Source organism: Gopherus evgoodei, chromosome 13 (genome assembly GCF_007399415.2).
Source record: "Gopherus evgoodei ecotype Sinaloan lineage chromosome 13, rGopEvg1_v1.p, whole genome shotgun sequence".
NCBI lineage: Eukaryota > Metazoa > Chordata > Testudines > Testudinidae > Gopherus > Gopherus evgoodei.
The window spans coordinates 21585034-21600249 of NC_044334.1; the positions used below are offsets into that span (position 1 = coordinate 21585034).

At 43.9% G+C, this 15216-nt stretch overlaps 1 protein-coding gene across 12 annotated transcripts in view; it reads right to left on the minus strand.

The window, feature by feature from the left end:
- Window positions 1-3116: 3116 nt before the first annotated feature.
- Window positions 3117-15216, minus strand: part of DEPDC5 (DEP domain containing 5) — a 63448-nt gene continuing 51348 nt past the window's right edge. For 9 of the 12 annotated variants that reach the window (XM_030583455.1, XM_030583453.1, XM_030583454.1 and 6 more), the window contains 7 exons: window positions 14899-15007; window positions 14216-14443; window positions 9675-9844; window positions 6693-6864; window positions 5262-5322; window positions 4345-4427; window positions 3117-3919 (listed from right to left, as the gene is read on the minus strand). In XM_030583455.1, coding sequence (XP_030439315.1) covers window positions 3624-3919; window positions 4345-4427; window positions 5262-5322; window positions 6693-6864; window positions 9675-9844; window positions 14216-14443; window positions 14899-15007 — 1119 coding nt within the window. In that variant the 3' untranslated portion in view covers window positions 3117-3623. Of the gene's footprint in view, window positions 3920-4344; window positions 4930-5261; window positions 5323-6692; window positions 6865-9674; window positions 9845-14215; window positions 14444-14898; window positions 15008-15216 lie in introns of those variants that run through there. The other 3 variants (XM_030583456.1, XM_030583462.1, XM_030583463.1) reach the window with 3 other exon arrangements.

Consider the following 15216-nt stretch of genomic DNA (forward strand, 5'->3'; position numbering starts at 1 on the left):
CTAGTGGAGATAAGGCACAGGTAAGTTTTTACCTCGATGGAGCTGGCAGGGGTTGATCTCAGGTTTCACTGAGGTGAAAACTTCAGTCTGGTCTCCACTAGGATTTTACATTGAGATAATGACATTGATTTAAGCATACACTTTTTAATGCAGCGAAGACAAAGCCGGATGCCTTTTCTTGATGAGAAAAAGGGTGCATTTTTAAATTTGTTAACTAATCTGTGTTAAAATTCTAGCAAAGACAAGGCAGTTGCAGGTTTTAAAACATATTAGCAGGTCAAGGTAAACCCAAGCATTTAATCATTGTTGGCCCATGCTTAAGTCTTCTCCATCCCCTCCCCCCCCTTTTTATTCAAATAATGCCTTTATTTGGCTGGTAAGTATTAGTTTTATTTTTAATCTACTTCTTGAAGATTAGGAAATTCTACTGTAGAATTTACCTTGACTAGCTAACATGAGTTAAAACTACAACAACCTTGTCTTCACCAAGATTTTAACACAGGTTAGTTTAACATGGGTTAACAAAGCACTTTTTTTTTCTAGTGAGGACAAAGCCCTAGTTGCATTTGCAGTGGTTCTGAACTGGGAGTCCAGTTTTCATTTTCAACCTCAAGTCAGACAGGAACAAATCCAACACCCACTGAAGTCAATAGAAATCTCTCCACTGACTTCAAGGGGCACTGGATCAGGCCCTCAGCATGCACAGGAATTTTAAGTGCTGACTGGCTCTGCAGCCTTGTCCTTCAGGTAGGGTCATGTAATATCCATACAACAAATTAATTTTAATAACTCATCTTGGCTCCAAAAATAATCAGGACAAACACTTTATCATCAGACAACCACACTGTCGATCCCAGTTGTCCTTGGACAAGTCACCTTAAAATGAATTTCCTAGCCTGCAAACAATAGGTGAAAATTAAAATACAAAACCAAAAGCATATAAAGGCATCACTTAAAAGACCCAAAACACACAGGTGGGAAAAAGTAGTTATTCTACATGAGTCCACGGCAATTAAAACCAACTGCACATCTGAAATTGTGTTTTTGAATATGTTCAAAGTTGTGAAAGAGTGGTATGGTGTACGTCCAGGGGTTGGAAGTCCCACATGCTGTGGGCCAAGAAGAGTTTCCAGGGCACAATGGGGAAACCCCTACAACACCAGTGGTGTGAGACAGCTAATACTGTTCTGATAGAGGCTCATGAACTTCCCATGGGATATCCACTACATACAAATGCAGCTGTGAAAACTCCAGGAACTCAGGATAAAAAGGCCTTATCTTCTCACATGGCTAACAGGTCTAGCTAGCACACACCCACCGAGGCCCGGGCATGGCAGAGTGGGTAAGCTAATGCCAGCAGGAAAAGCAAGGGGACTCAGGCCGTTACATGACACACAGGCAGAAGCCCCCGAAGGTGTTTGGATGGGTCTGGAACAGCACTTTTAAAACCTCTTTTCCAGACGCTTTTCAGGGGCCAGCAGAAGGTGCTGCGCTGCTGCCCCTCCCAAGCCCGCCTCCTCCAGCCCCTGCCCGCTCTCCCCGCAGCGAGGGCACGGGCCGGGGCGGCTGCGTTGGCCCCGGCGAGCCGGTCATTCGCTGCCCTGCCTCGAGAACCCCGCGGGAGGCTGAGCCGCCCCAGCCAGCCCGCGCCCCGCGCTGTACCTCTCGAGGGCGGACATCGGCTGCCTTGGCGCCGGCCGCGCTCCGAGCCCCAGCGGTGCCAGCCGCCGCCGCGCAAAGCGCCAGGAGCTGCCGCGGGGAGGAGCTCGGGGCCCCACCCCGGCGCCCTCAGCCGGACACGCGGCGCCCGTGGGCTGCGCCCCGGGGAAACACCCACTGCAGGAGCGGAGCTGGGGCTCTGCACTCCGGCGAGCGCTCCTGCTGCAGACCGATTTATTCCTGGTACAGCGCCTGTAACCGCTACAGTTCCCAGGGTCAGAGCGCTCATCCCACTCCACAGCATGCAGGGGCGGGTGCGCAATGGGGGATACAACAGCTCCCGCCCCAGGGCTGCAAGGAAAGCAACGCACGGGCGAGTAGAGACGGAGCAGCATTTTCATTCAAAGTTATACAATCTAACCACACTGCAGTGTAGACTGAACCTTCCAGAAATAAATAGAGCTGCTGAACGTTAGAAAGCAACACAGAGCTGGGGTGGTCTCATTGTAAAAAAGTGGTCGTTTATAAACCTTGAAGTAAACATTCCAACCTGATTTGCTTCCCCCCTTCCACCTTCCCTGCACATAGAAAAAAAAAAGCTTAGTTACACTAAGTGGCTTTCCTACCCACGAAAGCCCATGCTCCAAAACACCTGTTAGTCTATAAGGTGCCACAGGACTCTTTGCTGCTTTTACAGATCCAGACTACCACGGCTACCCCTCTGATAAGTGGCTATTGTATATGTAAAATAGATACTTTTCATACTAATTCAGTTGAGTAAAATAGGTGAGAGCAAGGTATGTGAATGGTAGGAGATAACTAAAAAAAATCATCTAATAGGAATCAGACATGCACTGGTAATTACAATACACTTAGATGAATTAAATGAAGAGGGTGGTAGGCAGCTCAAAGCAGACAGTCTTTTCTACATGCTACTATCTGATATGATATAGTCACTCAAACAATGGGCCTTGGATACAGAAACTTTTTTGTGATAAAGACACATTTTTGTTGAAACAATGTTTATGATCTTTCTCTCCTGTCTGTTCACAATCTTCCTCATTCTGTAATCAGCTGCATCTTATGTTTAGCTGTCATTGATTTCTCTCTAGACTTGGATCCTTGCCTACAGCAACTGATTCCTTGCTCCCGCAGCATAACACACATCTCTGGGTCCAGAGCCCAGAACAGCAAGTCCTGAAATCTTAAAGGGCAGAGACCCACTTCAACTGAAATGTAAAGTAATTGTGACCTTTTCCTGATCATTAAAGCTTCTTGCATGCTATAGGAAACAACTTCCTTCTGGCAAGGCTCCATCTTCTGCATACTCCTTTATTGACCTATAGAGCCCTGCAAATCCACGGATCGCAGAGTGGATAAGGATACACATTTTGTATCGGCGCAGGGCTCTATTTACTCACTGCCTGAACTATGGCAGAAAAACATTACACTTTTGATTTTCTGCATGTTTTTTTATTTAATATATTAAAACATATAAACACTTACCATGACTGTATATTACAGTGTATCTTACATATGCACACAAACATATACGCCAGAGATGTGAGGCATGATTTTGCCTGACATGTCACAGGCTTACAACACCTGGTCATTTCCAAAGATCACAGAAATGTATGGCGACCTCTTCCCTGTAACAAACCCCAGGTCTCAAAGTCTTGCCTTCACTCAGTTTAGCTGAGTACTGGCAAGTAGGGGATGCAACTATTTGAAGCATGGCTCTGTTCAGGTGATCAGTATTGGTGTGATAGGAGTGGCCCTGGGATATAGTCTCTTCTCCCAAAAGCCTACTCAGATTCTACTGATTATCAACAGGAATACTGCTCAGATTAGGCTGGGTTCCAAGGTAAATTCACCCTAAGAATGGTCTTATCTGGTTGTTCTCTGCATCTTCTTCCTCCTCACACTCCCAAGCTTTTAATTTTCAATCCGGCAGATGCACTATGTCATGGTGCACTGGCATGCATCTTATCCAGACAGCCAGTCCAGAACAGGACGAGTCGGCCATCTTTGTTCCAGCAGAACTCTGTGAAGTCTTTCAGCAACCGATCTGCAAACTTCTCATCCCCTGTGGCACTGGACCTCCATGTTTTGGTCAGCATAGTATTGTAGGCCCAATTGTAACCAATGCGCTCTTCACAAAACATGTTCTGATTGGTTGAGCTGGTGGAGTTGCGCCGCCGTCGTTGCTGCCCACAGGAAAATTTCCGCTTGGAGTAAGGCAGCTGCAGAGAAACTGTCCCTGTGGGAAATGGACAGGAGTTTAATCTGTGGTCAAGTCTAGGTCCTAGCATTGTCAGCTGACCCAAATGTTTTCTAAGGGAAAACTAGACTGAGTTTCATTTATTGTCTTGGGTAGCAGGTAAAGATGCACTCAGCATTACCTCACTGCTACCTGCAAGGGTAATGAGGCTCAGAGATTCCTTCAAGCAGGTACTCAACCTGCTGCTTTTTACTAATGGCAAAAGTAATAATGCTTTATACTTATTGTAGGAGATGATTGGTCTCTCCACTGCTTTCTGTTTATGACCCTTTGTCCCAGTTGCTACAGCTATTGCCAGCTGATTAGTGCTACTGAAGGAGAACATTGGAACTAGGAGTGCAAGAATGGCTCTCCCTTGCCTATAATCCCTCCATGGCTCTCATTGCCTACCAAGCATTGCTTACCTGTGACATGGATGTACTGCGGTTTGTTCTCAGATGGGAAGTTGAATGCAGAGGCAGAGTATTTGTCTTGCACAAATCCAAATCTGGGGAAACAAACACTAGAAAGAATGAGGCTATTCCTGTTGGGACTCCTACAATCCATGGGATGGGAAAGCGTCGGGAGGGCGAGGGGGGTTATTTCCCCAACACATATGCACATCCTTCTCATGGCCCAAAGGGAAGGAGGCAAAGAGGGGAGGAAGGGATCCCCAGATTCTCCAATCCTGTTTTTTCCTGAGCATGGGGGTGGGGTTGGTCTCCTAGCTAATGTATGAAGCAATGGAACTGATAACCGAATCTGGGATGTTATCTGGCAGTCTGTTAAAAGGACCCAGCTGTGTGTGCGTGCGTGTGTACACACACACAGAATTAGGAGAAAGCTACAGAAAGGCTTCTGGTATGGTGCATCAAGTTATAGGAATTGTTTGGTCAGGCTGGACAGTCCTGTCAGATGACTAGTACTGCTTTGGGAACACACAGTCCCCTCTGGGCTGAAGAAAACACCATTTTGAAGCAAGAAAAGGTCCATTCCAAGAGCCAGCTTCTCTATAATAGAAAGAGAACCTGAGTTAAGCACTGTGAAACCAACTGCCAGCCAGAGACCACACTGAAAGCTTTGTGAAGATCCATAACAGGATGTTACACAGCCAGCCAAAGGCAGGAATGATCAGCACTGGAAAGCTTATTTGTGCCTTCCAATGACCTCCTCCACTCTTACTGGCCTGTCTCACTAAGTAGTGTTCAAAACAACACCATCAATTCCTCCTCAAATTGTTCCCAGCCTCTCACTACGGGTGTCAGATCCCAGTTACCTGCTTATTATCAGTCACTTAACCCAAAGATGGATTTAACTCTCATCTACGCTGCTCCGCACATACCTGTGTGCAATTGCCTCCTGGAGCAGATGCATGCGATCCCAGTAAGTTTCAGGTTCAAAGCCTGAAACAAGAGAACCAGACAAAGGCCAGCTGAAACCATTTAATCTTTACCAACCCATAGGAGGCTTTCCCAGGTCAACTCCACTGTGTGCTTCCCCCTATTCCTTTAAGCCACCTCCTTTGGTACTATTTTATCTGTCAGCCCTTGCCCTGAATCCCCGCATCCCATTAAGAGAGTTTTTTAAAAACACCAACAGTTGATTCATAAACTGAACCCTGGATTTGGCTTTCGTGACCCTGGAAGGAACATACACAAAACAGTAAATACATAGGATTTGAGAGGGGCAGTTTCACGGTTTGTTGCTCTTGTGATACTATCAAAATACTGTCCCATGTTTCCACTTTGCCCACCTTTGGGCATCAAGAAGATCTTTGTTTTGGCAATGGGAAAGGCCTGGGGTTAAGACCAACTAGCCCTCCATGAGGGTCCCTAAACCCAAATCATGAATACATTTTTATTTAGTGAGGATCAGAAAAAAAATAAAAATGAGCGTGACCACCATTTTGAGCATCACAGCATTAAAAATAGCCTATTTAAAGCCAGTGGGGCTACACCTATACCACAACACATACAGAAATTCCTTGTTCTTTCTGCATTTACAGTCAGACTCCAGGAAGAGTGTTACCAGGGGTGAGAACAATTTAATCAACAAAATGACGACTTTTTAAAATTTGTAAACTGGGTTCCTTTTCATATCATCCCTTTGCACCAGCTGTATGATGGATCTCTCTGTGTGCCATGAAGCTCTAACCTCTGGGCAAGGCTCACAGTTGAGGCTTATCACAATAGCGTCACTAGGAAGGGAGAGAGGTCATGCTGAAGAAAAAAAGGATTGCCATTCCTAGCACTTAATCTCATGAGCAAACCTTCCTATCCAGAATGTAACCATGGCAACAAAAAGAGGATGCCAACCATGGAAGTCTAGCCAACGTAATCTCAGAGAGGAGGGAACAAACAAATGCAAGATACAACTGCAGATAGGCTAGTGGGGTGGATGGGAGCTGCTGGCAGAATGGGCTTTTATAATTTTTACAAAATGACAGCAGGGTAACTACCTGATATGGTTCCTATAGGAGCATTCAGAGTCATGGCAACAGAGGAGAATGAAGGACATGGAACTCTCCCTGATGATGGGCACCTCTCACTACCAACATGATGCTGTGGTGTGTGCCAACTGCCCTGAAGTACAGCTTCCCTCCTCATCTTTCCTCCTTCATGCTGAATGAGCTGTATCCTTCACAACAGATTGGGGAGAATGCAATGGCAGGCATCTTATCCAGCCAGTGAACATACTGTAGGTGTGATTCACATCCCAGTGAGAATTCTCCCTGCAAGAAGGTACCCAAAGCTGGCTGGCGAATATTTCTTACCATCAAACAGATGTTCACTGCCCTCCTTCAGCAAGCAGCTAACATTGAGTGGGATGAACAACTGTGCTCGAAGTGGGTCTCCATATAGGTAACTGGGCAATGCAAATGGACCCTCCAGGACTGGAACTAACAAGAAACCACAGGATGTAGCTTTCCGATGCCAACCCTGAACCTGTGAAGGGATTCAAACAATGAATCACATCATGTATAGCTGCATGGAAAGGAGTACTTATGTGCATAAGAGCAATTTGTCTCGCCAAGAACAAATCAGACATGCTCAATTACCAAAGGACTTTGCCTACTTTGCATACTGAGCATGCAATTATCTTCATAAGCAAAGCAGCACAGATACAAGATTTCAAAATTGTATTTTTTTAAGGCATGCCACATAAATCAGAATGATCAATTAGATCAGGCCGGTGCAGAGAAGCTTAACTGAATTCTTTGCATCAGTCTTCACTGCAGAGGATATGAGGTAGATTCCCCAACCTAAGCCACTCTTTTTAGGTGACAAATCTGAGGAACTGTCCCAGACTGAGATGTCATTAGAGGAGGTTTTGGAACCAACTGATAAATTAAACAGTAATAAGTCACCAGGACCAGATGGTATTCACCCAAGAGTTTTGAAGGAACTCAAATGTGAAATTGCAGAACTACAAAGTGTGGTATGTGACCTATCATTTAAATTAGCTTCTGTACCAGATGACTGAATGTGACAACAATTTTTTTAAAAGGCTCCAGAGGTGATCCTGGTAATTACAGGCAGGTAAGCCTAACTTCAGTACCAGGCAAACTGATTGAAACTACAGTAAAGAACAGAATTATCAGACACATAGATAACCATGATTTGCTGGGAAAGAGTCAACAAGGCTTTTGTAAAGGGAAATCACGCCTCACCAATCTATTATAATTCTTTGAAGGAGTCAACAAACAGGTGGTCAAGAGTGACCCAGTTGATATAGTGTACTTGAATTTTCAGAAAGCCTTGACAAGGTTTCTCACCACAGGCTCTTAGGAAACTAATTAGTCATGGGAGAAGAGGAAAGGTCTTCTCATGGCTCAGTAACTGGTTAAAGATAGCAAAAAAGGGTATGAATATATGGTCAGTTTTCAGAATGAAGATAGGTAAATAGTGGTGTCCCCCAGGGACCTGTACTGGGACTAGTGCTGTTCAACATATTCCTAAATGGTTTGGAAAAAGCAGTAAACAGTGAGGTGGAAAAATGTGCAGACGATACAAAACTACTCAAGATAGTTACATCCAAAGTAGACTGTGAGAGTTACAAAGGGATTCAGAAAACAGGGTGACTAGGCAACAAACTGGCAGATGAAATTCAGTGTTGATAAATGCAAAGTCATGCACATTGGGAAACATAATCCAACTATACATAGAAAATGATGTACTCTAAATTAGCTGTTACCACTCAAGAAAGATCTTGGAATCATTGTACATAGTTCTCTGAAAACATGCACTCAATGTACAGCATCAGAATATTAGGAACCATTAGGAAAGAGAGAGATTATAAGAGAGAGAAAATATCATAATGCCATTATATAATACACAGTACACCCACACCTTGAATACTGTGTGCAATTCTGGTCACCTCATCTCAAAAACAGATTTATTAGAATTGGAAAAAGTACAGAGAAGGGCAACAAAAATGATGAAGGATATGAAACAGTTTCCATATGAGAAATTAAAAAAAGATTGGGACTTTTCAGCTTGGAAAAGAAGTCGATCGGGGGGCTGGAGGGAATATAATAGAGGTATATAAAATCATGAATGGTTTGGAGAAAATGAATAAGGAAGTATTATTTATCCTTTACACAACATGAGAACTATACGTCACCCAATGAAATTAATAGGCAGCAGGTTTAACACACACACCCCCCTGTGGAACTCATTGCCAGGGGATGTTGTAAAAGCCAAAAGTATAACTGAGTTCAAAAAAGAATTAGATAAGCTCATGGAGGATAGGTCAATCAATGGCTATTAGCCAGGATGATCATGAATACAACCTCATGCTCTGGATGTCCCTAGCCTATGGCTGCTAGAAGCTGGGAGTGGACGGCAGGGGACGGCTCACTCGATGATTGCCTGTTCTGTTCATTCCCTCTGAAGCACCTGGCACTGGCCGCTGTTGGAAGACAGGATACTGGGCTAGATGGACCACTGGCCTGATCCATTATAGCTGTTCTTATTAATGCACTTAAAATGGGATATTTCTAAGGAAACTGATTTAGCCTGATTACAGTGAGTGGCCAAGGACTGCTTAACTGGAACAAAATTTCCATTTGAAAGAGGATCTAGGTGACCAATGCCGAGGGGTTGAATGGGCAGTAAGAAGTCTGGGATTTCTGAATGCCAGTCTCTTGATACAGAAGTTGCCAAATAACAAAAAGAAACAAAAGTTAAAGTAAACAGCAAATGTAGAGAATCGTTTTTCTTGTATTTTTATCCTTGGTATTGTCAGTGGGTTTTTAAAAAACCTCTTTGCTGAACTGGGACTACAGGATGCCTACCTAAGGGACTCCATTAAAACGTTTTCACTGCTTTTCATTTTAAAATTCAAGGCACAGTGGGTTAAACTGTGCTGGCTCTTTGCACAGGGTCAAAGCCTACACAGAGTGGCTCAAGCGAGACTTAAAATGATACCTTGGCCTCGTGCTGGCCCTCTGCACAGGGTGAGTTTAACCCATCACAAGTAAGAGAATGCTACAGCTAGGATAGGGTGACTAAACACACTGATTTATAGCAATGATAAGAGACATTCAAACTCAGCAACACATGCATAGCAGTGGCAACAATCAGCAAAATTGTCCTTCAAAAAAGATACAAACTTCACTCCACAGCATCTGTCCTAGAACTTTTCACTGGCTTCCCACTAATTGCCTTGCTGAATTTCCCTGCGGACTCAGGTAAGGACACACATTTAATCAGTCTGGCAAGTTTGAGAGCATCCAAGACACAAGGACCCTTACCATCTCAAAGAGAACAGCTGCTGTTACTGCCATCCAATGCAATTTGATCTCGAAGGCCGCATTTAGTGAGAAATTGCCATGGTAGTAACAACTGCACCATTCCAGGCGGTCAGTACGATTATTCACATCCACATCCAGCGTCACTGTCCGCTGCTCGGGTACTGTGGCAGCTATGCAGATATGGAGTCAAGATTTAAAAAAAAAAAATGTATCCAGGAGGGGTAAGGGGAGAGAAAGAAAATTAAAATGAGACATTAGTTTTAGGCATGGGTTGTTTCATCTGCCTGCCTTGCATTTTAGGGCCAACAAAAATAGTCCAAGAATCTTGCTAGCCTAAATCACAAGAATGAAAAGGAGAAGAGAATTCCACCCACACCAGGGAACTCCGCTGCCCCAATTCCTTTCCTCCAGAAAATACTACTCTAAACAGTCCAGTGACATCTAAACTGGGGTAGACAGGGATTCTCTCCTCTAGGAAGTGAGCCAGTCCCTGAACCTACCAATTAAAAGTGGAGTTGTTCTATAATTTAGTAGTATTCCAGTGTGGAACAGAAGGTGCTATGGACGGTTAACCGTGTAACATTTGCCTCTGAGGCATTCCAATTTGATGATAATGTTCTTTACATATCTCCATATAAATCACAACACTGCACATTTTTACATCAGGGAAGGAGTATTCCAGAGTCCCACAAAAGTGGTCTACATTAATGCAATGTTAAGGCGGCACATTAAAATTTTTAAAAAGGAAAAAAACCGGAAAGGTTCCTACAGCATTATCATCTTTAGCTTATTGCATTTAGGTAACATTCTTTTCCTTTTTTAAATTAGTATTTTTGTAGTGCCTAGTGGCCTCCTCCAAGATCAGGGCCACATTGTGCGAGACCATATAGTACAGTCAGATAGTAAAAGAAGGTCCCTGCTCCCTAGAGCTTACACTCTAAATAAGCGAGGGCTTGTGTACACTTACAACTAACTTGGCATTGCTGCGATCGATGCAGTGATGTCGATTTAACAGGTCTAGTGATGACCGCTAAGTAGATGGGAGGAGTGCTTTCCTGTCCACGAAGAGCAAGGTAAGTCAGTGGGAGAGTGTCTCCCGTTGACACAGTGTGGTGTAGACACCTCTGTAAGTCAACCTAAGTTACATCAACTTCAGTTACGTAACTGAAGTAGCATAACTTTGATCGACTTACAGCTTTAGTGTAGACCAGCCCTAAAACACAAAGGGTGGGAAGAGAAACAGAGGCACAGGAAGGGGGAGGGACTTGCCCAAAGTCACACAGCAAGTCAGCAGCAAAGCCAGGAATAGAACCGAGATCTCCTGACTCCCAGTCCAGGGCCCTACCCCTTAAACTAGGCTGCTATTTCTTGTTTTTCTTATTACATGCCTTAGTTTAATATATTTCTATGCTGTTCAATACTGGACACAAAACACCAACGATATGCACTATGGCTGTGTTAACATCTCGGTGACATTTCCCAAACTGCATATTTGAACTGTCTTTCATTAACTGTTTGGTATTTTTAAAGCAGAAAAAAGGAATTGCTCATATTTTGTAGTCTTAGCATTTAAAAGTTCCCAATTAAGTTTTGAAATTCACCCCCAAGATGGAAGGAATTGGGGCAGGGGCAGAGTTCCCACCTTTGCTTCTGTTCTAATTGGTCTGGAGACCATTTTCTGGGAGGCTGGGTTAACATTGGAACATCCTATTGTTTATGTGCAATTACTTTAGCTTGGCAACGGAAAAAGAGAAAGAAAGAAATAATGATAATAAATGCCAGAGATGTCATCTTGGAGAGCACCATGAAGATTCTCTTTTGTAAATAAGTCTCATCACTTCCTGGCAAAGATTTATCTCCTCCAACTCCCATCTAGGCCAGGTATTGTCAGACATACCAAACGTCTTATTCTTTCATTTTTCTTGCTGCTTTTTACTCAGATATCACTGAAGATGCACTGTTGTGGGTGGCTTGGGGGCTCATCTTAAAGTTACAATACCAGCTTTTCAGGAGCCATGCAATGTAACGTAAATGATGAACCACCACAGAAACCCAGTTTGGGATGTTTGAGGGCAGCATCCCAATAGGAGGTAAAGCAGAAGTAGCTCAATCAGTAAGGAAGGCATGTGCTGTCTGCCAGCGAAGCCGCCAGACACAACAATACACCAGCCAATTTGTATAAATTAGCACATGCTGAAGAATGAACTCCCTGCTCCACTACTAGATGGTTCTGCCTCCAAGTTACTGGTAACACAGGACTCTCCAACAAGATTGCAAAACTGTCTTGTTCTACCTTACCCGGTGCCTCTATTCGCAGACCAAACAACTGGAGGCAAATCCCCATAGGAGCACTCCTAACAATCCCAAAACTTCAAAACTATGACTGGATTAGCATCTTAAGTGTCTCTAAATTTAGGAGACTCAAATGGGTTCTTAGAAAATGGTCCTAATTTGACGTTATAATAGAAGACCTCTGACTTTCCATACACTTGGCTGATTTTAAGAGGACTCACCTGCTTCCCAACTGTGTCTTGTACCAGTATTAACTAATGAGTTATAGTGCACATTGGAGAGGAGCAGACAGGTTATTCTTCAACCACAGATTAACTATGTACATGGTTATAATTACTAGTGCAGCATGCATTGCTATAAATCAAAAGGGACAAGATTACGTATATCACAGATCAGATTTTCATTGGGAAGGGAAAGGGGACAATCATCAGGCAAGTCAGAGGGAAGTTGGCAAGGATAAGGATTTTACGGGTACACAGAGCTTGTTCCAGAGCTCCCAACACTTGCATGCTGTTTCATATCACAGGCTGACATTTAGAGAAGGTGGAGGAGAGGAAGAAATCAAATGCAGCCAAAGCCAAGAGAGGAACAAATGAAGTCACGTGGACCGGCTACCACTGGGATTAGTAAAGCTTCCTGCCTCAGATGGACTGGTAATGTTTTTGGAGTCTTTAGATGAGAAACAGCACTAAAGCGGCACACAAACTTGTTTCCTTCTGAAAACAGGTAACACCACATTGTTTACTGTGGAAAATCCAATCATCCTTTAGAACAAACCGTAATGGACAACAGCAGCAGTATGGAAGCACTTTTCATCCCAGGACAGCAAAACTGATTATGGATCATTATCCCCATTTTATGATGGGGAAACTGAGGAACAGAGAAGTGAAGTGGTTTACCAAAGCTGCACAGTGAGTCAGACATAGTTTCAAGAGCAGAACCAAGGTCTCCTAAGCCTCAGTCCTCTGAACCACACACTATCTGGACACCAGGTTGGGCTCAAGTTCACCTGGCTGATTAATAATGCCAATAAGGTTTTGTACTGGTCAAAATGATAGCTTTAGTGTGTAGCAGATAAAGACCCTCCTGTTCACATGGTAGCTTAAGATAATAGAATTGTTAGCTTATTGTTCTAGGCCCCTCCCCTCATTTTTCTGTTCCTTATGCTGTTCCTCTTCGAAAAAAACTTTCAAAAATATAGACAGATTACCATAGCTTCAGATTTAGAAGATACAGTTACTATACAAGGAGAAGGGTGATGTCACTTTTCTTCAGAAGAGTCAAACATATCATAGAAGAGCATTGGGGAGTCTCTCTTTCTAATTTAGATGGGACTTTATAAGATGCATCTTATAAATCTGAAGTCATGGCAATGACTTTTCTAGCATGTTTTACAGGGAACATATAGCATATGGCAGGAACAAGTGACTCAAGCTGGCCTGGAAATGCAACAAGATGACAAAGCACACATATTAGGACATATAACTAGTGAGTTTCACTGGCTGTTAGTGGTAGAAAAGGCACCATGTGGTCTCTGTGGCACTCCAGTGAGAAGTGCTTTACAATGTAAGGAGGAGATTTCAAGATTGGATAATGATACTCACTCCCATTGCATGCCCTGATGTTCCAGATTCAAAACCCCAGTTCATTCACACTGCTGGTATCTTTTGTAATTGTGGCCCCAGGTGCCTGACCTGGATTTCTTCCCCATTACACAGGGTTTCAGCCTAGACTGATGCCACCACAGTCTCCAAGTGTCACAGTACACAGGACTCTCCTACACTCCACTCTCCACAGGTGGAGTATCACAAGGGCTCTTACCACTGGCAAACACTTGTTGAGCAAGTGTTAGACTTTAGACTTAGTTAAGTGAAGTTTTGGTGCTCTGTTGTTCTTACATGTCATCATTTCCATGTGCACAGCAGGGACTGAACTTCATCATGTGGTTCTGAAGAGTCACACCTGCTCCCCATGAAGATGGGATATGAGTATTAGCTCTTCCTCAAACTTTAGAGGAAGGTGGGATTATTTTACTTTTAGATAAGAGAGAGTACAGATTGTTCCTCTCAGCCAGTGAAACGCATCCCAGAGACATGACAATGAGACCACCTGCATGACAAATGTACGGCCAGCATGAGATCTGCAGCGTGTTACTGGTCCACGTGAGATCATACCCTTGGTTGGCTGCTATTCCCCTTCAGAACTACTCCCTTGTACTTCACCAGATGTCATCTGTGTTCCGCATCTACCTAATAGTGCGGCTGCCTGGCTCCGTCCTCCGAAACTGCGGCTAAAGGAACTGTGCCTACTTGCATAAGAGGCTGGGCGGCTGGGAAGCCAGGGCAGGAGGAATGCTGGGATTTCTGAGTGCAAGAGCTCTTCTGCCACAAATGCCACCTCAAACCATTTCCTCTGGAAAGTGGAGAAATCGTCCATTGCTGCTGTGTGCCACATGGTGGGTGGCTGCTGCATACCCACTGGATAAAGGCAATGGGAAACAGTCGTCAGTCAAGAACAAGGACCCCTTAACAAACCAGGTTACCATTACACTTCCTGAGTTTCTAGAGCCTAGGTTCAGAGGGAGCTGGAGATATCACATTTGTCCTCCGATTCCCATCCTATGAGTTGACAGTTCAAGGTAATTTGGTGATCTTTTCTAAAGGGTATGTAGTGAGGAGGGTGGGGAGAGCTGAATTGCCCAACTGTCATTAAATTACCCTTTATTTTTTGGTGTTAAATTCACAAAGGCTAGGGCATCTCTTTGGATCCCTATACACTATCCCCCATCCTCCAAACATTTATTTAAGAGTGCTCCCCTTTTCAAATCTCTTATCAGGATAAACTTCTGCTGCAACACCTACAACTCCACAAAATTCAAGGTCTACACTGAGGGGCAACAGTGGAAAGCTCAGTAGTTACATAAAAGTCTGACCTCGGTCTGGCTCCTTATCAACGACAATCTTGTAGAAGTAAAACCCATAGATGAAGGTGCGCAAGGCCTCTCCAGATGCGTGAACAATCAGCTGCTCATCCAGCATTTTCTAAAGAAAAAAACAAATGAAAAGCAGCTTTCAGTGATGAATCGGGGCTTTGGGGTGGGAATGGGGAGACATTAGGAAAGTGAGTCTTGCCTTTGGAGATATTAAAGGTTCAAGCACCTCACCTGTAAAGATGAGAACGGCAGAAGTGCTTCCCTAGACATGCCAAAAACATAGCGGGATAGTAGTGAACAGGGTCAGAAGTCTTCATC